At 48.0% G+C, this 24,989-nt stretch overlaps 2 protein-coding genes across 3 annotated transcripts in view; one reads left to right on the forward strand and one right to left on the reverse strand.

Moving 5' to 3' along the window:
- ME3 (malic enzyme 3) overlaps positions 1 to 10,056 on the forward strand; it is a 117,262-nt gene extending 107,206 nt beyond the window's left edge. For both annotated transcript variants that reach the window (XM_058019318.1, XM_058019319.1), the window contains exons 8-14: positions 4,108 to 4,205; positions 5,393 to 5,506; positions 6,164 to 6,269; positions 6,848 to 6,990; positions 8,250 to 8,423; positions 8,863 to 8,961; positions 9,781 to 10,056. In XM_058019318.1, the coding sequence (XP_057875301.1) occupies positions 4,108 to 4,205; positions 5,393 to 5,506; positions 6,164 to 6,269; positions 6,848 to 6,990; positions 8,250 to 8,423; positions 8,863 to 8,961; positions 9,781 to 9,942 (896 nt within the window). In that variant the 3' untranslated portion in view covers positions 9,943 to 10,056. The remainder of the gene's footprint in view (positions 1 to 4,107; positions 4,206 to 5,392; positions 5,507 to 6,163; positions 6,270 to 6,847; positions 6,991 to 8,249; positions 8,424 to 8,862; positions 8,962 to 9,780) is intronic.
- Positions 10,057 to 17,557: 7,501 nt separating this feature from the next.
- FAM181B (family with sequence similarity 181 member B) lies at positions 17,558 to 19,663 on the reverse strand (the record flags this gene model as incomplete). The annotated part of the gene is given in 2 exon segments (XM_058045522.1): positions 17,558 to 19,411; positions 19,414 to 19,663. Coding segments are annotated over 2 exon segments (1,356 nt in total), but the record flags the coding sequence as incomplete, so codon positions are not given.
- Between the last annotated feature and the right edge of the window lie 5,326 nt (positions 19,664 to 24,989).

Consider the following 24,989-nt stretch of genomic DNA (forward strand, 5'->3'; position numbering starts at 1 on the left):
CGTGCAGTGCTTCCTGTCACTCCAGTGCAGAGCTGCTCCCCCCTCTGCCCCCTCTCCCCTCTCTGAGGAAGGGTCAGGCCCCCGGGAATGGGGTCCTCTCTGCTGCAGCCTTTCCCATGCGATGCTGGGGAGCAGATCCTTTCTTAGCTTATGCTCCAGTGTATCTCCACTGACACCTACTGGGGCTTGTTCTCACTTGCAGTAGTACAAATGGAACATCAACCCCACAGGGTTTTTCCTTAATATTTTACAATATTCTGAATGTGCCTGAGTGTCAGAAATTGATTCTTGCAGCGATGGCCATGTTTCTGACTGTGCCTTAGTTCTAAATGTACTGGTTGTACGCTGTGGACTTCCCAGAGAGGTCCCGAGGTCTGCCTGCTATTTTGTGATTCCAAGTTTAACACTCACTTTAAGTCTTGGATAGATAGGACAGTTTGCAAGAACTTTCCTTTCTTCTCTCTGTATCCCTCCATATCTCACCTCAGATACAGACCAGCCAAGCTGGCTCTTGCTAATTACTTAGGAAGGAGTTATCTGCAATAGCAGCACTCATTCTCTTTGGAAAACAGATAGACCAACGTGTTGAAGGATGGCTGGTTTTTTCTTGCCATGCTGAGGAGTTCCTTGCCCCAGCCTGACTTTGTGATTCTTTTAGAACTGAAGCATGATGATTAGCCAGTTCTTTACATGAACCAGCTGTGAACCCTTCTCCACAGAGATACTCCGTTGTTCTGTGCTCAGAAACTGTAATTATCAAATAAATATATTGAGCTAAGGCCAAGGTACAGTAACTTTATTACTTGAGTAATGGGGGTGAGATGCAGTTTGGGAGACTGGAGGGATTAGAAACACATTGGAACAAGAGAGGAGGATTAGGAGTGGCAGAGCTGAACAGAGCCCTGCTGTTAGTCAAAGCTGCAGTGCAAGTGCAGGGGATGAGTAATGGCACACCCAGTCCCACAGGTCTCTGCTCTGCAGACTGAGTCTGCCCCCTTTCTTTCCATACACACCACTTGTCAAATTCTTGCTAGTGACACCTTTTAAAAGTACCTCAAGTACCTCCCTCTGTTGAAATCTCTCAAGAGCATTTCCCACTTAAATGGGTTTGCAAATACCAGCATTTGTCCCATCAGACTTCTTGACAATTGCAGGGTATAAAGCAGTTCTGCCTGGGTCAGGACCAAGAGAAACAAGATATTTCTCCAGTTACATTTCAGTCTTTTCAATACTTTCCAGGCATCTATCACTGCTAATGCTATGACCTGACACTTACACCACCACACTGTAATGGTTTCACTTCTGGTTTTTTGACTTTGATCAGTTCCCCTCTCCTGCCCACAGAGGGATTTGGGGATTTCTGTGCAAAGTAAGCCTTGGAGGTAGTGTGTGAACATGTGTGAGTGTACACACAGATGTTCATACTCTACTGCATGTCACAAGCTTGGCATTGCTGACAGCTGGGGACCCTGGTCTCTTCCCATTTCTTTGCAGCTCAGACTTACAGAGCGGAATCTCTTCCTGCACAGATTAGATGTCTGCAGCAGAAGTGCCTACATGTATTTCAGTTACCTTGTCTCTCTAAAAAACATGTGGTGGTAGTGGCTTTTCTAGGGTTTATTTCGTTTGACCCAGTTCAGGTGGCTGCTTTAGCATAAGCAGGATCATACATGTTTGTTCAGAGTCCCATCCTCAGCATCTGTCATGGCAAGCCAAGCGGTTCTGCTGATTACAGACTCACCCTAACACAGAGAATGAGCATGGACTGGTTATGTGACACCCATAAAACACAAAATCTAAAAACAAGGCAATTTTCCAGTGTTCTTTTAAATTTCCTGGACGTTCATTATCTTCCTCTGTAATTTTCCCAGTCCAGTGGAATTTCACCAGGCAAATACACTACTCTAAAGAGAGCATTAGAAGGCAGAGATGTAGTGCAGGAGGAGCAAGAGGAAATCCTTTGTGCACTTCCTTCAGTTGTGTGACATGTTAATACTGAAGCAACAAGGTGTTCAGTGGCTGGTTCCCTCCCTATCAACTCCCTTTTAAACTGACTGAGCTCAGATGATCTGGGTCTGAAAATGTAATGGTAAAAGCTTTTCTGAGCTGATGAAGGGAATTCATCCATGTCTCAAGTGATTCATTGCAAAAAAGAAGCATACAAAGTTAACAACCATCAGTCTAGTCTGTTTCGTGTTTAAGGCGTGAATGCTTGCAGTGCCCTCATGAAGTCATGGATGTCTCATCCCTGGAAGTGTTCAAGGACAGGTTGGATGGAGCTTGGAACAACCTGATCTAGTGGAAGATGTCCCTGCTTGTGTCAGGGGAGTTGGAACTAGATGGTTTTTGAGGTCCCTTCCAACCCAAACTACTCTGTGCTTCTATGAAGTGATGCTGCCATTCTGTACCACTGTGCCAGTGTGGGCACCATGTCTGTTGCAGAAGTGTGGCTGCTGTCACCTCTGCTAAACCAGAATCGTTCTTAAGAGAGGATGATTATTAGCTTTTGGAGAGCAAAATTCATCTGAGTTGCAATCACAAAATGTTTCACATTGTACTGACAAATCCTTCTGGTCTGGCCTATAAAGATTTCCTTTGTCAGAGTAGTGTATATAGGTTCCCTAAACAAGGTAAGTTGTGTCAATAAAAGTACTTCTTTGACAGAGTACTTGTGCTTCCACTATATTTCCTGCTTGCTAGGAAATTATAAGAGTGTGAATAATTCCCCAGTTATATACCAGCAGATTCCTAGCTTGTCTGTGGCTTTTGCACCAAAGAAAAGGAGCAGGTAAAGCTGAATTTGTTTTGTGGGTCCTTCAGAGAGGGGGCAGCTCCATCTGCTGGTGTCACTGCTCGTGCTCGTGTCTGCTCAGGAGCTGCTGGTTCCTAATGCCTTGCAGCACCCCAGGCCCTAAGGACCCTGCAGAGAACCTCAGTGAAGCACTGGCTACTTAAAACCCTGAACCACTGGCTGATTACATGAGCAGCAAAATAGGAAATTCTGGAAATTTGCTGAAATCAGGTGTATTAGACTAAAAGTGGTCACTGCCTGCCCCAGCCATGACCATTACTTGTCACAAGACTCATTACTTGTTACTATCAAGTCTCCCTGATTCCTCACAAAGCTTCTAAAGATGAGAATGGAGAGACCACCACTAGAGCTGGGAACAGATTAAAATTCTAGGGAAAAGCTGGGAATAGATCAGGGCATGTCCAAACTGATATTCTTTCAAATGTTAAGGAAGAATATTAGTCGACTTTATGATCCTTAAGCGTCCTTCCAACTTTCCATATTCTGTTATCAAACTTCTACCTTCACTCCCAGGTCCCCTTTAATGTTGCATCGTGCTTGCCCAGATGAGCTGAGATACTGCCAGTGCCTGAATCCTTATTGGTTTGTGCCTTATTTATTTCCACCATATTTTTTCACCTGGGACAGGACATTAGATGAATGTTGCATGGATTTGTGTGAGCTATGTGGGGTAAAGGCAGGTTATTCAGTCTGGACATTTGCCCCCCTTAATGCATGGCAAGCTGTAGATATCACAGTGGCTGTAACAGCAGGACTCTGCTCCATTTACTGCATTGTTCCTCACTAATCTGAGACCAAATCCTGTTCTCAATGATTTCTTAATGTTTAGCAGCAGGATGTGATGGCTGGGAGTCAGGGTACCAGGGTGTTAGAGAGGTAAAAAAATGGTGATGCTGGGCTGTGAAGGTAAACAGGAGAAGAGGATGGTAATTCCATAATCACAGAGGATTTTTTGGCAAGGGGACCCAAGTTGAAACCACTGCTCTGCTACAGGGGTCTTATGTGACCATAGGGAAGTCAGGTGCATCTTAAACCCTTGCAAGTTAGGTATCAACTTCCTCTGACATTCTAGGATTTGGTGTCCCTTTGACTCTACATGGAGGAAAATTTGTGTTCTCCAGCCTTGCAGGAGAATTTGAATGTCAATATTGTATTTCAGCATAGGGAAGGCACTCTGATCCTTCAGTGACAGAATCTAAGAGAATGATTCCTACCACAAGGTTTCTGACAGTACCTCTGCAAGGCAGACAGTGCATTTGCCAGGATGTCCATCTCATGGTGTTTCTCTCTTTCAGGCACAGCATCTGTTGCAGTCGCTGGCCTCATTGCAGCCTTAAGGATCACAAAGAACAAGCTCTCTGACCATAAGTTTGTTTTCCAGGGAGCTGGAGAGGTAGGAATGTTCCTGAGCTTATACCTTAATATGCTCCATCTTCAAATTTAGAGAGAGAAAAGTCGCCTTTGAAACTTCCTGCAAGGCTTGGCTTCATGAGGCTGAAGCACAGAAGCAGGTTCCTTGTCACTGGGCAGGACTGGGCTCTACAGGTGGATTTTGCTGCTGTGTGGAAGTTACCAACAATCTGTCAGTGATTTTTTGGCCCACGACTCCTGTGGGCCAGACTCTGTGGATACTCTGAGGCTGCCCATGTGTCCGTGGGGCTTTAAGTACCTTTAGGTTCCTTATGAGGCAGGAATATGAAGGAGGCTGGTTTGAGTTCTCAGGGTTGATGTCTAGGGTAAACCAGAATTTCTTTAGCAGCAGAATCCAAAGGACTCAGACTCAAAGAACTGTAAGAACTCAACCTTTCTATCTGGAGCCAGTCATAGTGCTCCATGGCAGAAGCCCGGTCGCCTGTATGGCACCTTGCTCAAAGAGAGAAGAACCCTCCAAAGCCTGGTCCATGGACTAAAGGTGTTTAGTCCATGGACTTGTCTCAGCTCTCACCCACCTGTGAGACTTTGGGAAGGTCTGTTGTTACTTGTCTATCCCTCACTGAGACAAAGATTCTCTCTGTCTCTCCACCCCTGCTGCCAGATATGTCTGTGCTGGTCACCATCTCTGTGGTACCAAGTCTCTCCTGCCTTGTTAGTCCCCATCTGGGAAGAAGGGGCATGGCTAGAGGACCACAAACACACAGAATATCCAGGGCTGCTTTCCCAGGCAGGAATGGGAGAAGACTTTCCTCATGGCCGTATTTCAGATGCAGCACTCCCACTTGGATTTGAGTTCCTCTGTACTGGCATTGCCACCAGCATTTTTAAGTGTCTGCCTCTCTTCCTCCCCTGCAGCAGCTGGTTTAAATTATGGAGACATCCTTGCTTGTCAAGGTACCACCTCTGCTTCTTCAGCCTCACCTGCAACGTGCTCTGCTGAATGATTGTGAGGGTTTTGATTTATGGCAGCACCTACAAAGCTAAAATCAGCCCCATGCCTTGGCACTGTACAACAGAAAGTCTCCCTGCTTTGTGCAGTGCTGGGGGATGATCCAACCCCAGCACTGCACTGATCCACCTCTCATTCAAAATCTTCCCCCAAAAGATGACAATATCCCAATGAAGTGTTTCTATACTGTGTTCCAGGCTGCAATGGGCATAGGTCATCTCATCCTCATGGCCATGGAAAAGGAAGGAGTTTCACGAGAAGATGCCCTCAAAAAAATTTGGATGGTGGACTCCAAGGGACTGATTGTGAAGGTGAATTTGTCTCCAGAGCTGAGCTCCACTCACCTGCCATCCATTGCCAGCTAGAGAGGCCAGAGCGGGCAGATACCTTGGTCCCCTGCTCAGCCCTGAAGTGAAGGCTGCAGCTGTATTGGTGTCAGCATTGCTGACACTCCTGCTTTCAGAGGAGGTCTCATGCTGACAAGTGTGCCAGCAGCACTGGCTGCCCTAAAGGCAATGCTTCAGGCTGGGTCTCTAAAGTGGAAGGATACCCTGCTGGCCATGGCCTCAAGCAGTCTTGCACATCATATGGGGCATTATCAGAGAAAAATTCTGCCCTGCTTGGTCACCCAGCCTGGTCCAGCTCCATTCTGCACTCCCTGTGTCCCCAGGGCCTCTGCCTTTGTCCTTCCTCAGACTGGAGGAGACTTGTGCTTTATGTACAAGTGAACAGCAGCCAGGTCCTTCCTCCACACACTCAATGTGCTTCAGTGGGGGAGAGGAGCAGAGGCCAGCCCAGTGTGACATTACACCAACTGCTCAGTGCCTGACTGGCTGATGCTGAGGTCCTGCTATGAGGAATCTGCTTTAGGTAGAGGGCTGAGAGACAAAATTATCTGAAGATGAGTTATTATGTTATGTGTCCATCATTTGCCAACAGACCAAAGTTTGATTCCTTTTTCCTCACAGGGCAGGAGCCACCTGAACCACGAGAAAGAAATGTTTGCCCAGGACCACCCCAACGTGGACTCACTGGAAGAGGTTGTGCAGAAAGTGAAGCCTACAGCAGTTATAGGTGGAGTTCATTTAATACGACCTTTTCATGTCAATTCAATTCTTAGGAAAGTTTTCTGTCTTTCCTCCAGAGTCTCCTTTTGTTCTCCTAGTCAAAACAAAGTGAGCTTTTTTTCACCCCCGTTTTGTCAGTTGAGTTCTCCATATCCTTTTTGTGTTAACTATGGGGCACAGGCTTCCTCACTTTTGGAGCTGTAAGAATTCTTTCAGACAGGGCTGTAGAGGGAGGTGCTGGGGGAGGCAGGATCTGGGGCTGTCAAGCAACAAACTTGGCCCTGTCAGGCTGGGCAGGATGAGGATGACAACAGGCACCTCAGGAAGCTCTTTGGGAGTCAGAGCGCTGCAGACAGGCTGGCCAAAACCCTGGGGCCCACTCTGCCTGGAGGAGCAGAGGGCTTTATTTTGAGACAGGCTTTAATTCTCACTGTCAAATGAGAAAGTAACATTGCCTGTTACTGCACATCCAGAGATGAAGCTGTTTCCCTGCCACAGTTCATTCACCAGTCCCAGAGGGAGCAGCGCGATGCTCTGAAGTCGCACGGTGGGAAGGCACCACTCACTCTGCTGTTGCTGTTCCAGGTGTGGCCGCTGTTGCAGGCGCTTTCACCGAGAAGCTCCTGAAGGACATGGCAGCCTTCAATGAGAGACCCATCGTGTTCGCCCTGAGCAACCCCACCAGCAAAGCAGAGTGCACAGCGGAGCAGTGCTACCGCATCACCCAGGTACTGCCTCACCCTGTACCTCACCCTGTTACCACCTCACCTGGTACTGCCTCACCCAGGTACTGCCTCACCTGGTACCTCACCCTGGTACCGCCTCACCATGGTACCACCTTGCCCTGGTACTGCCTTACCCTGGTACTGCCTCACCCTGGTATAACCTCACCCTGGTACCACCTCACCCTGGTACCGCCTCACCCTGGTACTGCCTTACCCTGGTACCACCTCGCCCTGGTACTGCCTTACCCTGGTACTGCCTCACCATGGTACCTCACCCTGGTACCACCTCACCCTGGTACTGCCTTACCCTGGTACCACCTCACCCTGGTACCACCTCACCCTGGTACTGCCTCACCATGGTTCCTCACCCTGGTACCGTGGCTCGGCACGGGGAGCTCGGGGTCTGGCTGGACCCAGGACACTACAGTGGGGCATGCTGGCAAACAAGTGACAGCCTGCCTAAATTGAAATAAGAGACAATTGAGCTAGGTGTAAAAGAGACTTTGATGCTGTGAGGAGGGTCAGGAGGTGGAGCAGGGGGCAGGGCCAAGGTTGCTCATGCAGTCTCTGTCCTTGCAAGTTTTCCAAGAGCAGACTGGGGAAAGCCCTGAGCAGCCTGGTCTGGTTTCACAGCTGACCTTGCTATGAGCAAGAATTTGGGTCCCAACCAGCCTGAATTACTCTGTGACCCTCTAAAGAAAGTGCTGGCCTCTTTCACCCACATGTCTGAGATGTCCCATCCTCTCCTGTTTCTGTCCACTGTGTTACCTCAACCTAGTTGTTTATATAACTATTTCATCACCCAACTTAGACCCAATGTCACTGAAGAATTACAGTCATGTGGATTGACTTGGCTTGAGAGACGAGCCCTTGTCTCACTCTTGTCTCACGCTTTCCTTTGCCTTCCCCACCACCTACCTACGGCCAGAGCAATCACACAGCCCCAGACCTTTATCCCACGAGTCTCTTCATACTCCATAGAAGGTTGATAGAGAGGTAGAAAGACCTCAGCAAGATCAGAGCACTTGCAGTACAAACACATGTTCAGTGTATGGTAGCCTTTTCCAGAGGCCCTGATCCTTCCTCTGGGCGTGTGGGTCCTCCCAAAGTGTCAGCTGGAGGTGGCTGTGGTGGAGATGCCTCTGCTGACTGCGTTTTGGCAACTTTGTCACCAGTGTCCCCTGAGCACAGGTCATGATAAGCAGCAGAAATCTAAGACTTCTCTTCTGAACCTGAATGCTTTTTTCTCTCTCTTTGATCAGGGCCGGGGGATATTTGCAAGTGGGAGTCCATTCCCAAAGGTCACGCTGCCCAATGGACAGACCTTCTTCCCTGGCCAAGGAAACAACGCCTACGTCTTCCCCGGAGTGGCTCTGGGAGTCATTGCCAGCGGGGTCCGGCACATCTCCGATGAAATCTTCCTCATCACAGCAGAGGTTTCCAAGTGACATTTCACTGATACTGTAGAAAAGATGATAAGAGGCACATGTATCTACTTCAGGTGTTTTAAAGAACCTGGCCCAGGACAATGTGTGGAGGGGAAATGGCTCAGCCTCAGCAAAAAGCTGCAGCCTTCTCCTGGCTCAGGAAAGCTCGTGCTTCCATTACACCTGCAGAGGTGCAGGAGCCAAGACAGGGCTCTCCTTCTCCACACCTGCTGCCCTAACACGGCACTGCCCCACTCTGCACACAGAGTGGAGTCTGAAGTCTGTGATGAAACCTGTACACATGTGTGTTTGAACAGGTCATGAGTTCCCACTCAGGACTAGTCCCAGCCCTGATGCTGCTGAGGTTTCAGCCACATACCATGTAATGTGAGGAAATGTGGTGTTTGCTTGAGACCATCCCTAAAAACTACCATCCTCTTCTTTCTAGACTATTGCTGCTGAAGTGACAGAGCAGCATCTTGCAGAAGGAAGACTCTATCCCCCCTTGGACAACATCAGAGAAGTGTCTCTCAAAATTGCTGTGAAAGTGAGTATTTCCTTTCTTATTTCCACTTTTCATGGTAGGAAGGGAAGGAATTGCCCTGGCATCATTTCTGGTTGTGTTTTTTTAATTCAAATCATTCTATAGTCTAAAACAGTCATTCTCAGGAATTCTGGCCATAATTGCCGCCTTGATTTCTTCCATCATTAAAACCCAGATGTGAAAAATACATTCTGATTCTGGGTGCCTCACAGGCCTCACAGCTCACAAAGCTCTGCTTTATTGCTTGAAGCTGTGAGTCTTCAGCACTTCAAAAAATGAGGTTTAGAGTCAAATTCAAGCATGACTCAAATTGCCAAAAGATTTTAGGTTCCAAATTGCTATTTTGGAACCTTTCCTCATATGTTTGGTAAGGACCTCAGTACATAACTACTATTCCAGATCTGGACTTGTCTAATTATGGGTTTGGTGCTCTGTATACATCAGATCTGTGATTCAGAGACACCCACTGAGAATTTCCTTGGCCTGCTCAGAGCTCCTGATAGATGCAGAGCATGGCTGAAGAGCTTACAGGTGTGAGCAGAGCTGGCCAAAGGGCTGCTCTCCTCCTTCACCTGCACACCCCAACCATTCTGCCAGGGCAGGCAGTGCTTTTCTTACCAGCCACTGCTTGCAGGCAGCTTACATTCCTTCGCCCAACTGAGGGTGAAGTGCAGCTGACTCACAAAGAGAAAAAAGCAAAAAACTGCACAATTCTGAGAGGAGGAAAGAAAGAAAACACAGATAGGGCCAAACTGCAGTTGGTTTCAGCTTCATAACGTGCCAGCATTGTTTCAGCAGCTCATTTTGTTTATCTTTTTGCAGATTGTTGACTGGGCCTACAAGCACGGCCTCGCTTCTTTGTACCCTGAGCCAGCAGACAAGGAAACCTTTGTGAGACAGCTCATGTACAGCTCTGACTACGATTCTTTTGTTTTTGATGAATACAGGTGGCCCCCCACAGCCATGGAAACACAATATATATAATGTTTGTGAGAATTGTTCTCTCATTTCTGCCATCAGTTCCTGTGGCCCATGTCATTGCTGATATAATCCAGGCTTGCAGAATGATAAAAGTAAATTAATCCAAGTTGTTTTTTACTTGCCACTGATTTTTGTCTGGGGGAGCATGTCAGTAGGGAATAAAATGGAGTCCAGGGTGGGCAGTGGGTACTCCAAGGAGAGAGACAGCCTGGCTGCAGCCCATCCCAGTCAGTCAGCACTGCTGATTGCTGATTGCTTAACATGCTGCCTGCTCTCAGCTGCCTTGGGACAAGCTACCTGGGCCACCTCAGAAGCACAGAATCCCATTGCTACTGGGAGTGCCCTTAGGAAGCTCAAATGCACGTGGCCATCCCTCTCACATGAGAGCCACACTTTGCCTGTGGCTCTCTGGATGTAATGGGAAGTGTGTGCATTGCCCTGGGAGAGTTGCACACTTGGGAAGCACTGCTCTTTTCTGCTTCTGAGCTCCCTGATGCTGGGGAGTCTCAACCAACCCAAACTGGTGCATGGGTCACACAGCTTGGCACTGTCATCTGCCACACCCCATGGAAACAAACCCCAAAACCTCCCACAACCCTTTGGGGACAACAGAACCTCTCCCCAAGAGTGAAGGGACACAGAGGGGATGGCCAAGCCAGAGAGCAGGACACCCCCAAAACCACACACAGGCATCGCAGCTCCTGATGGATAGATACGGCTAAGGAAGCACTGCCACCAGCCACGGGCTCGCTGGGAGTCTCTCTGTGTCACAAAGTTCCAGGGAGGTCTCCCCCAGCCTTGTGACATTGTCATGCCTCACCAAATACTATCTCAGCAGGATGGGTGCTCCTGAACATAACTGGGAAAGAGCGCAGGGATTGCTGGCAGCTCTTCCAGCACACACTCCCTGTGCTGGTGGGGCAGAAGGGAGGTGGGACTGAAGGGAAGGTGTGCTCGGGGGAGCACAGCAAGTTGGGTGGGAGCCTTTTATGGCAGCAAGGCTATGCCTGCCCTGCCCTGTGTTCCCACCGTGTAGGATTTAAAGGGAACCACTGGAGGGCTGCAGAGCCCTTCCATGTGCAGCTTTTCCCCAGGAGAGAAGGTCCCGTCGGCAGTACCTCACATTCACCAGGGACTTAAGCAGTGGCAGTGAATATTCTTTTCTTGTCCAGTCTTGCACAGGAAAAGTCTCCTGCAGAGGGAGTACTTAGTGGAGTTGGAGCTGCTGGGTGCCTGCCCTACAAGGAACATCAACTAGTAAAAGAGGCTAAATTGGTGTAGGCAAAACTCAAATTGAAGAGTGTTGAACTTTAGCTGCTGCGTTTTGTTTTCTAATTTAAAGCAAGGATATTTCTAGCAGCTCGTTTGGGATTTCTCTGTTCCCAGTTTTTCTCTCAGCAGCAGGAATAGTCTCTATTCTTAAATTGTTCTTTTTCTCTTCCTTTGAGAAAGGAGGTAATTTGAAACCGGTGATATAACTAGCATAAACACAAGAAAAATATATCAATACACACAATAATTTAGCAATTAATTTAGTACCTATTTAATACCTATTTCAAGCTCACAAACTATTATTGTTTCATCCAAACATGATGGCCTGGCAATTTCCTGATACCTACATTACCTCTGCCAGGAAAAACCTTCACTTCTCTTTGCCTCATCACTCATGTCTCTCCTCTTATTTAACAAAATTTCATCTTATTTATAATTCCAGTTGGTCTGGATTAGCCAGGTAGCATTTGTCCTGTAGTAAAATATGTTCTTCTTCCCCTGGCAAGGCCCATCTGTTGGCCAAGACAGCACATTGCTTGGAGTTGCCACAGGCTGTAGCACTGGCTTTTCTCCAGGAGCATCCAGGAACCAGTGTGTGGCTCTGACAGCCCAAGGGGCTCTGGACAATATGATAAAAATAAATTATATTGAAGTCAGGGCCATCCTCCTCTGGCCTGAGTTTTTACATCAGCCCCTGTGCCTGGTCTGTCAGCTGGCACTAGGCATTAAGGGTCATCTAAGCCATAAAAATAATTAATCACAGACTTTAGGAAAAAAGGATGTCTGATTATCACATTTGTATTAGCAACATCAGGCGTGTTTTTACAAGTAGCCACCCCAAATTAAGCCTCTACCCTTTAAGTCATGTTCTGAGGCTTCTTCCTCACAAGCCCTGACTTCATGTGCAAATGGGAGACATTTGTTCTGCTGGCACTTCAAGGGTGTGATGACCTTTCCATCCTGAAAGGAAAATCTTTATAAAATCACTAATTAATGACTGAGCTTGAATCATTTGTCCCAGATATGTGGACAAACAAAGAAGCTAAAGGTCTGGCTATTAAACAGGAAAGAAAGGTTTTTCTTCATAGAGCGAGCTGTTCAAATACCTAAAATGGTGGTAATTGATTTATATGCAATTATTGGAGTACACAGAAGCAATTATAGCTGTTATTTGAAGCCCAGTTCTACTGTGTGGTGTTTCTATGCAAAAAAAATGATTAGTTATCCACTGATGAAAAATGGTGGTAGAAGGATGGAATTTCTCCTCATTTAAACTTCATACCCAATTTTACCCTTCTGATCTCTGCTTTCTGTACCTTGAGAATAACAGGGCTGTTTAGTCCAGACCTAGCAAATCTAGCTGACAAACCACTGGCAGGGAAGAGACTGCTGGCATGGGATGGGGATTTGATCACAGAACTGTAACACTGCTGGTATTATTGAAACAGGATCTGCCAGAGTCCAGCTCAACTCACAGTCACCCAGGGCTGTGTTCATACAGTCAGCAGTCAGAGCACTAAATGTTATTTAATCTGTGACTCCTGCAGATTGGTCTGGAAAGTCACTGAGATGTCCAGAGATCTCACAGACTGACTATGAACCTCCATCACCTTTCAGGGTGCTCAGCCTCAATACCCAAAAAACCATTCTGGTGAGCTTGGGAGCTGAACACATCAAAGAGAGATGGGAAGAGAATGAAATAAGAATGTGATACTAAGGGAGGGTCCAGGACAGTTCTCAATGACACCCTGGAGTGTTTGTCTGTCACTCCAGAGCAGAGTCCTGAGCATACCTGGCACAAGCTCAAGCTCTTTGCTATGAGGTTTGGAAGACAGAGTCATGTCTGCTACATCATTGAAATGAGACATGGGGATTAGTCCCTATAAATTTCTCCTTTACCCAGTGGTACAGAAAAGCCTGTATCACATTCTGCAATTTAAAAAAGGGACAAAATCCAGGCCACCACTTCTGTGACAGCATCCTTGGTCCAGCAGCTTCTCAGACAGGATTCCTCTGATTGAAGAGTATTGTGGCAACATCAAGTTAAAAATCCTTCAGTGATCTTTCACCACAGTGGAGGTACAAAGGGTTGGAACTGTGGGCTCTGTATTTCATGAAGCCCAACAAAAATAAAGTTAGTAACAATTATTGCCAACTTCTCCAAGAGAGAGCAGTCTGTACTCCCCATCTACAGGCACCAGTAAAGTGATTTGTCACACAGTGTTTTAGGTTTAACTCACTCTCAATCTGACAGGAGATTTGCTTCACTTAGCTGTGGCTGAAATGGCTGAGCTGAGCTCCAGCCATTCCTGGGCTAAGCCAAGCTGCCCCCACTTCACTCCAGACCCTCCTGGAGGTTGCACTTGGGCACTCATCACAGGCTGTAGCAACAGAGGCACAGGTGCAGTTCTCTTCAGCACGTAGCTCAGGGATGGCACCTATGGCAAAGAGGGCAGGAAATGGAGACAGCCACCTCTTCATCTGGCACAGCAGGATTTGCCAGAATGTTCAGCACAGCCCAGAGAATTAATTACAATTAGCTGCTAAGGCTGAAGCAGTCTAAAATGCCCACCAGGAGACATCCTAACACACAAAACATGCACTAACAGGCACACTAGAGCCCCTTACTACAGATCCTGAATCCTCCCTCCTTCACTGCAGACCAGTCCACATTTTCTTATATGCCCAACTTTGTTGGGGAATCCCTGGAGGGAGCACAGGGTAAATCATGCAGTTCTGCTGCCTCTGGGAGGGTGACACAGACTGTATAACTAAGATGTGATTCCCCCATTTCAGAGAAGGAAAGATGAAGGATCATTTGGGAAATGCTGCCTATTCCTCAAATCCCTCACTGGCCAATTCAAGTAATTAAAAATATATTCCACTGACAGCAATGCAGTGACATTGAGTCTGTGACCTCTGGACAACTGCAGGTCTGTGGACTACAATCATAACAGCCCTAAAGATAAGGTTTGACAGCACATTTATTTATTTCCATTTCATATGGAGGGGGTCCAAAAAGCATTAAAGCCTGAAAACCTGCAGGCTGGTGAAGTAGTTCTTTGCCAGCAAGGGAGGGGATAATCAGGGTTACAGTGAGGTATTGAAAAATATATCATAAAACACCTTCATCATTCATAGCATTGCCTGTCAGCAATCTCCTGGCAGTATTTACCCACACAGAACTGGGGAGAGAGCACCCATTATCACTCACTATTTTGGGCTGGTTTTGTAGATGTGTTACAAACACCACTGGATTTTAAGGAAGCGTTCAGCAGCCTCTTTGGCCTGACACAAAGCTATCCTAAAAGCATTCCCAGCTCTCAGGTCATACAGTCAGGCTTGTAGGCTCAAACTCTCACAGTCTCATCTGAATTTCTTGCACATCTCTACAGAATTGCTCCACCACCTTTTTCCTCCTGTGGCCAAGTGCAGAATGACCTTCAGTTTTTGCACTGCAGCCAAAAGCAGTTTATTTAGAAAGTTAGAAGACAAAAAGAGTTTAGAATAAACTTCTGTATCTTTTTCACTAACACTTTGATCAAGCATGTAAGCTCAACAAAAATAACTCATCATCAATGGCTGGGCTGTACTAGAGCATTCCCAAGCTCAGGCCATGAAATAGTTAATGAGCCTGTTTCAAAACACTTTAAAAAAAGGAATCTTTCTGCTTTCTGAAAGTGGCTTTGGAATAGACCCAGACTATTTAAGTCACAAAATACTGAGACACAGTAGTAATTATTCATGGTGAACCCTTACTTACTTGTCAGTAAATCACCATTAAGGAAAGGTTAAGACTCCCTCATTTAAAATGAGAAGCAAGGGGTTTTGTCATCCCCCTTTATCATCTTTGACTTTATATAAAAAATTATTAATATGCGTATGCTTTCCCATCAAAATCTCCAGTAACATCAGGCAATATGTGTAAAATACATCAGCAATAAAATGGAGTTTAGTGTATCTGAGGAACTCTGTGCAGGCTTTGTAAAATGGTAGTCTGACCTCAATCCAACCAAACAGAACCCATTTCCTTTCAAAGGGAGACACTTCTTTTAAGACAGAAAAGCTTAAAAGAATCAGCTTTAGTCCGTAGGAACAGACTCCTTATAAAAGTGCATCAAAAAAAACCCAAAGTATCTTGTTCAATTACAAAAGCTTTATTCTTGCAGATGCTTAAGACGATGATCTTCAGTGTTTCAGAGGGGAAAACAATTTCCCAAGGGTGTTTCTGAGCGAGACTGTCAGGTGATGTTTTCAGTGCCTGTACTGTTCTAGGTGGGGGAAACAACCTAACAAAAAGAGCCCACACATGCACAAAGGAGATCAGAGATGCAGCCTCACTAGATGGCAACCCCTGGGCTGTCCAGGTGCCCTCACCACCTCCACAGCATGGAGAGGGGCTCCATTGCTCCTCAGGAGTTACACTGAAGTTTTTATTTGGTCTGTGCTGGGAAAAGCTGCTGTTAGCTCCTTTCCAGGCTTATCAAACTACCATGCCAGGTACTCCTGAGATACAAGTACATCATCCTCTGGCAGCAATGTAGCCATACTTAGAAAAACACTGATTTCTAGATTTCTTTTTTTTTTTTTTTTTCCTTTCAGTGCAAGCTCCCATAATCTGAGCATCCCCCTTAAGGAACTATAGCAGGTTAGAGGCTAAGCTGAAGAGACTTGTGCAGCTGCTGCTCAGTCAGCCTGATTCCCAGAGCCTGACCCAAAGTACCTGCAAGCCCACAAAGAACCCTCCCAAGCTGGCAGCACTGGGAATGAGCTTCCAGCCCAGCCTTGGATCAGCCCAGCTCTGCTGGCACCCAGAGAGCTACTTCTCCCACTGGCTTTAGACAAGGCCTAACCCAAGAAGGCTGATTGATGCTCATCAAGAAAGAAGATTAGGTCTGTGGGCAATCAGACTATTCAGGTTTGCAATGTCTATCCCAGAACCACTGCCTGAAAACCACTTTTTGACTTCTGAGCAAATCTCACTGACACCTGTGAGACAGCTGACACGATAGGCTATAAAGTCTTCAGGATTAGATGCCCAGTTAATACACATTTGCCTACTGAGCTTATGAGATAAATAAATCCTAAAACAGGTGGGTTTGTTCCTTACCTGGGACCACTGCATTATCAGCTCCCCCATCATTTGCAAATCTTAGCTCAGGGGAGAAAAATGGGCACTCAGATTATTAGCACAGCATCATTAAGCTGAAATAATTCTGAGCAGCTATCAAGACACACTGCAAACTCACATGCTTGAAGTAGGAGCTAAACAAACAAAAAAATAATCCAACATATCTCCACCCGCAATAACCCCCAGCTGGTCTTGCCCAGGTGGTGTCAGACGCAGTTGGGTGCAAGCTCTGCTGGGAGCTGGCAGTGTGCAGCTCCTAATGCAAGCTGGGAGGTTTGCCAAAGTGAGGAAGGCAGGACAGAGCTCACAGAGCAGAACACTGTCCCGTCATCAAAACCAACAGCAGGGCAGGATTAACCTAATTTGTAGCTACCTCGGCTGGACAGGCTGCCCATTGATCCTCATACACGCTCTGGAGAAGCTGAGTGAAATAAACTGCTGCAAAATTGTTCTTGAAAAGTGCATTTCCTCAACAGCACCCAGCTATCAAACGCTGGAGTGTTGTGGACATTCATCCACAGTGGTTCCTTCCATACAGCTTGTGGACACTTTGGGCAGCTTGTGGGGAGGAAAGAGGAGGCAGCAGTTACAGCTCTTGCTTATGAAAGTAAAATTAAAACATTTGCCAAAACAATTATCTCAGTTTATCTCCAAAAGATTTTGTTTCACCTCTCCACACTTCCCAGCATGCTGACCCCAAATTTCTGAAAAGTTAAACCTGGGTAGAAGAATGAAAAAAAAAAATTGCTTTACCTTCCACACTATCTTTTAAAACACAGAAGGCACAAGGATTTGTCACCACCACCGAGGGTAAAACCCCAGGCTGATCCCTACGTGGATCCCGTTTAAAAAACAAACAATCCACTTGGGGCTGGCAGGGAGCCAGACTGCAGGATTGCCTTTGAAAACTTGCATCTCAATAGGAAACCTCCGAGTATTTTGATCTGTTTTCATAACTGTAACAATTTTCATCCCTTGACTTTGTAGCGTATTATCGCTCCTTTCTTTCTACCAAGTTACAGAAACAGACGGCACAAATGAAGGCCAAACAAGTACGGGTCGCTGTGGATAAAATACACCATTTCAAAAGATTTGGAAAAGACAAAACCCACTGCCTGTCTTAACTCCTGCCAAGAAACCATTACAGAGGATGGAGGCACGGTGAAAGCCCCTGAACGCCACGTCCCAACAGCAGTAACAACCACACATCTCGGATCTATTGTGTAGCTTTATTTTTATAGGACCTATCATAGACTCTTTTACATAACTTAAATGATTATCAAATAATCTCCTGTGCACAATGAGACGGAGCCGCATCGCTTTCTGAGCTTTGACACATTCCTGGAAGAAATCCAACAGTCTGTAGGAATCACATGGCCGCAGTGGCTACAGTACATTTTTGTCCCGAACTTACACCATCAATTAACTTATGAATCGCTCTAAATTGCCGTTTTGCAAGATCCTGCAAGACGCTGTTAAAATTTCAGGACACTGAGTTTTGGTAGCAGCATTTTTAATTTTGCTTCACTTTCTTGCCTTTGTGTCCTCAGCTGAACACCTGCCAGCACTTGTGACAAACGTGAGCCTGGGAAAAATGTTAAACGCACCTCAAGTGTTGACACGAGCTTTAGAATTAGACTGAAATCACTGACGAGTGGTCCCCGCGGCCTCTGAGGAGCGCATCCCCTGTCCCCAGGTCGCCCACAGGTTCAGCAACGCGTCTGCCTACAGCCAGCCAAGCCCCGGCCCCTAAGGAAGGAGGACGAAAGGGGGGCACCGGCCGCTACAAAAAGACCTGAAGAAACCCGAAGTTTCACATTTTATTTGCAGCGTCGCCCAAACCGCAGGAGGAGGAGACTGGCAGTGCACAAGGGTGAGTCCTGCGGGGGCCGTGGCCGCGGTTTCGGCTGCGGGGCTCTCGCATGCAGCGCAGTGTGCGGATCCCCGCGCTGCCCCGGCGGCCCTAGAGGCCGGGGTAGGCCCCGCGGTGGTACCCGCCGCCGTAGTCGTAGGGCGGCTGCGGCGGGGGCAGCGGGCACTCGGGGAAGAAGGGGGCGAACCCCGCGGGCAGGTGTCCCCCGGGCTCCTCGCTGCCGGGCACGGGCTCGGCGCCGCCGCCGCCGGGGTAGATGGGGCGCAGCGGCTCGGGGGGCGCCTTCCTGGGCGGGCTGCAGGGCGCGGCCGGGCTCCAGGGCGGCTCGGGGTACAGCAGCCCGCCCAGCAGCGGGTGCGGCCCGGCGGGCAGCGGCAGCTCGTACAGCCCGTGCTCCAGCCCCAGCTCGGCGGGCAGGCGGCCGCCGAAGGCGTCGCTGGGGGCGGCGTGCTCGGGCAGCAGCGCGCCGTACTCGGGGCACAGCAGCTCCAGGAACTCGGTGGCCTCGGCGCCGCCGGCCCCGCCGCCCTTCTCCGGCTCCTTGGCGGGCGGCCCGCGGGCGGCGGGCCCGGGCAGCGCGGGCTCCGTGAAGAAGGAGGGCGGCAGGTTGCGGTCCCGCAGCGGCACCTTCCGCGGGCCGCCCGCCGCCCGCTCCGCGCCGCCCGCCCGTGCCTCCGCGCCGCCCGCCGCGCCCCGGCCGCGCTGCAGGGAGCCGAAGAGGGCGGCCAGGCTCTTGCTCTGCAGGCTGCTGCCCGGCGCGGGCTCCCGGCGCGGCGGGGGCCGGGCGGGGCAGGCGGCGGGCGGGCAGGCGGCGGGCGGCGGGGCGGCGGCGGCGATGATGCCGGTGCAGCGCTTGATCTGCTTCTGCAGGTACTTCCTGTGGTTCACCTTCCGCCGGGACTTCACCGGCCGGTCCAGCGCCAGCTTGATGTTGCTGGAAGCCGAATCGATGAAGCTCAGCAGGTCCCGGGTGGCTTCTCTAAAGTCCCCCGCGTCGCCGCCGCCGCCGCCCTCGTAGCCCTTCTCCAGGTCGGCATAGCCCAGGAGCCCGCCGGCGGCGGCGGCGGGGAAGCAGAAGGAGAGGAGGTGGTGCGGGCTGAGCAGCGCGGCGGGCACGGCCATGGCCGGCGGCGAACGCCGCCGCCCCGAGTCCCGACAGAGTCCGCTGGGATGCGCCCGGCGGGCGGCGGCGGCGGAGCGGGGAAAAGGCGGCGGGCGGGGAAGGAGGAGGAGGAGGAGGAGGAGGAGGAGGGATCAGAGCGGGGCTGGCCCGGCCCTCCCCGCCGGGAGCCCGGGGGCCGGGCCGGCTGCACCCACCAACCCACCGAGCCGGGCGGGTACACCGGCAGCGGCGGGGAGGGACGAGCATCGCCCCCGGACTGGGACACGCCCGCCCTGCGACAGAGACACAGCCCCGCGGGACAGGTGTACACACCCCGGGACAGGTGTACACACACACACACACCCCGGGACGGGTGTACACACACACACACACACACACACACACCCCGGGACAGGTGTACGCACACACACACACACACACACACACACACTCTCTCTCTCTCTCTCTCCAGGACAGGTGCACAGGCATCACCTGGCCAGACACTCGCAGGCACCCCAGAGCAGGTGCGCAGCATCCTTCAGAGCCCATCAGCCGTGTCCCCGCTCCTGCAGCTACCGGCTGGCACAAATCGTGTTCCTCCCTCTGGGGTCCGGCCCGGCGCTCGCACGGCTCTGGGTGCGAGGGCTCGGGACATACTCCCGCTCTGACAGCCGCCAGCATACACACACTTAAATTGATTTGTAAAGGATGCTTCTTTCCAAGCTCATTGATATGCACATTGCATGGCGTATTCTCTGTCTAGTCAAGTCCTAAGAAAATTCAGAGCTGTGATCCAGTAGAGATTTCAAATGGCTGGGGTGCGGGGTGTTAAAGTCACAGAATTATGTAATGGTTTGGATTGGTAGGGACTTTAGAGATCATCTAGTTCAACTTCCCTACAGTGAGCACAGACACCTTCCACTAGACCACCTTGCTTGCGGTGTTGCATGGACTTAGTGAAGCAGCGGTATAAATCTTCCATATAAAAGAAAAAAGTTAGTCAAGTGGCCACTTAAATTACTGTTAACAACTCCTGAAGGAACTATCTTGTCTTTTTTTATAGGGAAAAGGTATTTCAATTTGCCTTCAGAAAACTCTTACATTGATGCAGAACAACCCTCGACCCAGCTCCAGATTTATGTTCAATGCTTTTATATGTCCAAATTTGAATGAAGATCCATATCCAATTTGGAATTTAAGTAAAGTTTTCATGGTCTGCATCAGTTCATTAGAAATGCAGCAGATTTATATTGGGAGGAAAAAACAGAAAGCAAAACTGCAGAAGGAAAGTGAGACAGGCTCCTTGGACTGTAATTAGTGGTAAAATGGAAAAACCAGCCAAATTCACCTCACTGCGGTTTGAAACACTTGTTGAATGCAAAGCAAGTATTGCAAAGGGAAAAGAGGAGAAAGCATGTATTTCGTGGGAGGAAAAGAAGGCGCAATATCCTCTACAAAACAAGATTGCTGATTTTCTTTATCTCTCACCAGCAGCTCTCAGCAAGGTCCCAGAGGCAGAACCTCACAGTCCCAGGCACAGCCTGGGTTCTGCTGCCGGCCCATCCGGACTGGGTCTCCTTTGCCAAACTTGCTCAGCTGGAGGCTCCCAGAGTCTCTGTTATTTCGGGACTTGCTCTGAGTGTAACTGTGTGATTGAAGCAAAAGATCCCTGGTAGGCAGAGGGCTCCGGGAAGTTTCTGTATCTCTCCATGTCAGAATGAGTATGTCTACATAGAAGGTGGATTTAAAGGACTTAGCTGGAATACAACTGACAGGGATTAACGATCCGAGCTGTTACCCTCAGGCCCTGTCAAGCCCTGTCAAGCTTTGCAGCCTGCTCCAAGCTCCCTTATTGATGGGAAAATGTAAAGAACAACATATACATCCCCCATGTGCTCCCCTAGATAGTTTTGCATCCCCTGTGAGGCCACTTTGAGCTGCACAAGGGTCTAGAAAACGGGGGTCACTATCCTTCATTGCAGGTGCAGACACTCTGGGATTATTTCTTATGTGAGCAACATGAAATTATTCAAAGAGAGCGGCAATGAAGTTGCCCTCAAATTAGCATCCGCCTCAGCATTGTAGCAGCAATATTCCCTGGCTTGTCTAAAGGGTTTGTTAATGAGTCTGGATGGCATTATATGCAGAGTGGATAAATATCCGGTGGCTCAGATAAAAAAGAGCTGAAAGCCCCAGCTTCGCTTCTGTAAGGCTGAATTCATTCAATTAAACAGCTTTGAGAGCTCAGCTACGGTTTAGCGGGAGACTTTATTACCTCCTAAAACTTGGAGAGTATTAAAACAATTGTCAGGCATGCAAAGGAAAGTTTGCATTCAGTTGTGCTAAGCAGCTGAATTTACATATTCTCAACCAGATCTGGAGATTTAGAAAGCCTTCATAATTGCATTAAACATGCTTATTCTCCGTGTTCTCTCAGGCAGAGCTGATTACCCCGAGTTGGGCAATGCCTGGAGGGAAATTTGCTAAGCCACATGATGTCAACAACTTGTAAAGAAACTTGATTTTTTTTCAAGGAAATAGCAGTTTGGTTATTTCTGAAAAACATCTCTTTTCTAGCAGCTATATGAGACTGCTTGTCTTCTGCCTGTGCCCTTTCAGGATGCTGATGCTGAGTCCACTCATGGTGACTCTCAGGGCCAGCTATCCACCTCAGCTCACTAGCAGGGTCTAATGTCCAGGAATGCTGGGTTTAGACCCACAAAATAGCCCCAGTCCCAGGCAAAATTTTGAATTTTGGACCAGATGTGCTTTTCCCTGCACTTTAGCCCTAACAGACTGGGGTGAGTGAAGTGGCTGCAGAATTGCTTCCACCATCCCAAACCTTCATCCCACAGGAAAGCACTCAGTGCTTACTAATGGGCTCCAGGGGTTATACTGCTTTTTTTTCTCACTTTTGCATAGGAAATTTATCTGGCTTTGTGCATTTTCCTATGCTTGTTATAGGGAGCAGCATCTCAACCACCTCTGGGGGTTGACCAAGGCTCCTGAGAGTAATGCCCTTGGCATCCAGCTTGGCTTTTTTAGAAAGCCAGGGCAGAATCACTGAGAATCAAAGGGAGTAGGAGCATGCCCTGATCACTGATGCTTTGCTCTGGCCACAGATTGAGCTCATGGCCACACGACCGAGCCCTTCACAAGAAGAACAATTTGTTACCCTTGCAGCCCAGGCGGGACACAAAGGAGAGCAGTTTCCACAAGCAAGGAAGCATTGCATAGTCAAGGGCTGTGTTACAGTGCCAGCACTTCTGGGGAGCAGCTGTTTGCTGGAGCCAGTTGCAGGAGCTCTGTCTGCCCTCCGAAGCTCATGGGGCTGCTCACCTCAGTGTCCAAGTGTCCCAGGGTAAATCCTCTGCCATGCCAGGGCAGGATCTCACTGGGATTCAGCCTGAAAGAAATATCTCATGTTGTGCCTCATCACTAAAAGGAAATAGATTCAGGCTGATATAAGGAAGAAATGTCTTATGATGAGAGTTGTGAAATGCTGGTGCAAGTTGCCCAGAGAGGTGGTTGATTCCCCATCCCTGGAAGTGTTCAAGGCCAGGCTGGATGAGGCTTTGAGCAAGCTGGTCTTGTTGAAGATGTCCCCACTCACTGCAGGGAGGTTGGAACCAGGTGATCTTTGCAGTCCCTTCGAACCCAAACTGTTCCATGATTTTATGATCACTAGCAAAACCTTCTCCTGGGGAAGGCAAACCCAATCCGGCGCTGAGCCCGGCTCTCACCATTCACAGCACCCACTTTCCTTTCATCGTGGCATCAGGGAGGCAGCGTGAAAGTAAGGAAATCTCTGAGACAGGGGAGGGAGGGCTCTTTTTTTCTTTTTTTCCCCCCTTCCTGGTTGTATGGCCCATATGGTTATCGAGTTCTGGGAAAATCTGGCTGCCCAAACAGGTGTCACCGCTCCCAACCTACAGACTCATTTCCTGATCGCGCCTTAATCGGCGACTTGGTTGTGAAAGTTGATTTCTTGCACATTCTTATATCAGTGGGAATTTCTGCCCTTCCCTGACAAGTATTATAGGCAGCCTTTGACATACAGCCCTACAGGACCTAAATAGGCTGCTATTCTTTCCCTACACTGAAAGGGAGCTTTGTGCCAGGGATTCATTAAACTGCACTGCACAGCCCTTCATAAATGGGCTCAATAATGAACAGTCGATTTAACTGGAAAAGCTGCTGGAGCTGTTAAATTAAAGGGAAATAAAGTGCACTTCAGGCTCAGTCTGCCAGAAGAAAATGTTGACCTAAAAAAAAAAAAAAATCTTTATTTTACTCAATGTCTTGCAAACAGGCTAAAATCTTCAGGAAGTTTATACTCACAACAGTGGGAACAATTTTAAAACACACTGATTTGCTTTCCCACTAATAAAGAAAGAATTGCAATAAAATACTCAATAAAATCAGGAGAGATGAAAGGCATTTTCCACTTAAGCCAAATTTAGTCCCCTTAACATGAATTTAATATTTGTATGTAGATCCCTCATCCCATCAACTTTATATAGGCAAAGCTTACACTGGAGCTGAGTTCATAAAGTCATGAGTGAGACACTTTATTTCCAGTTTGCCAGTATTTTCTGAAATTCTGTGGTGCTGGGCAGTCCAGTCCTTCAGTGCCAGGTCTGCCATCACGTTGCTCATAGTGCAGGGGGTGTTTTGCCCATGTGAGGTGTGCAGGACTCAGCTGAAAAACAGGCACACATGGGAGTCTCCATTTAATCTTCTGAATGAATGCAAAAGTCCATCATTCAGCTGAGCCTGACCCTCTTGGTTTTGAAGGGGTGAAATTCCTTATTTCAGTGAGGTTACTCCAGTGGAAACCTGGGGCAGTGAATCAGCTCTTCCATCACAGCCATCTCAGTCTCCTTCATCTGGACAGTTTTAAATCCTGTTTCTCACCTGTGTTCTGTACTTTATATATGAAATGTTGTAAAGAGAATCTATCTGTGTGAATGTAGACTGAAAGCTTAAGGACAAGAACATCAGAAGAAACGTGCAATGGGGAAGGGACCATGTCCAAATCTAATTCCTGGGGCAGCTCATCTGAAAAGAAACCTCAGCACCAGCTTAAAAAAATTTGTGTTGCTTTCACATTTCATGTTGTAGCTATTTTTTCCTTATGTAAACTCTCTGATTGAAGAAACCCTCATCTTCTTCACACTGTTGTGATTTTTGTTCAAATCTTGTATATAAATATAAAGTGATGGCAGCAGGCCTTCAGCTCTTTACTGAAGCTACCTTCAATGGGCTTAATATTTTTTCATACTCTGAAAACATGGAGCATTCAGGAAGAATGCTGAAATTAGCTGAAATACATCAGTCTTCCACCTAAATTGTCTATAATTATTTGAAGTTTGCTTATAAATTACCTGGAGTAGATCAAAATCCCACAAGAACTGCAAAATCATGAACTTCACCATCAAAAAATAGTGCATTTAATAGGCTGATAAGCCACCTCTTGTGCTGGTGACTCACCACTGCAAGTGCTGTGCAAAAAACACCACTGGCATCTTCAGGAAAGAGTTTTGGAGGTTGAAATTGTAATTTTGTTTTTCATTAAGTCCTGTGCATAATCCAGCGCTTGGCAACTGGTAGAAATATTCTATGAGGATACATCTACAAATACATAAAATGAATTAGAAAATAAACCATTT

Source organism: Melospiza georgiana, chromosome 2 (assembly GCF_028018845.1).
Source record: "Melospiza georgiana isolate bMelGeo1 chromosome 2, bMelGeo1.pri, whole genome shotgun sequence".
In the NCBI taxonomy this organism is placed as follows: domain Eukaryota; kingdom Metazoa; phylum Chordata; class Aves; order Passeriformes; family Passerellidae; genus Melospiza; species Melospiza georgiana.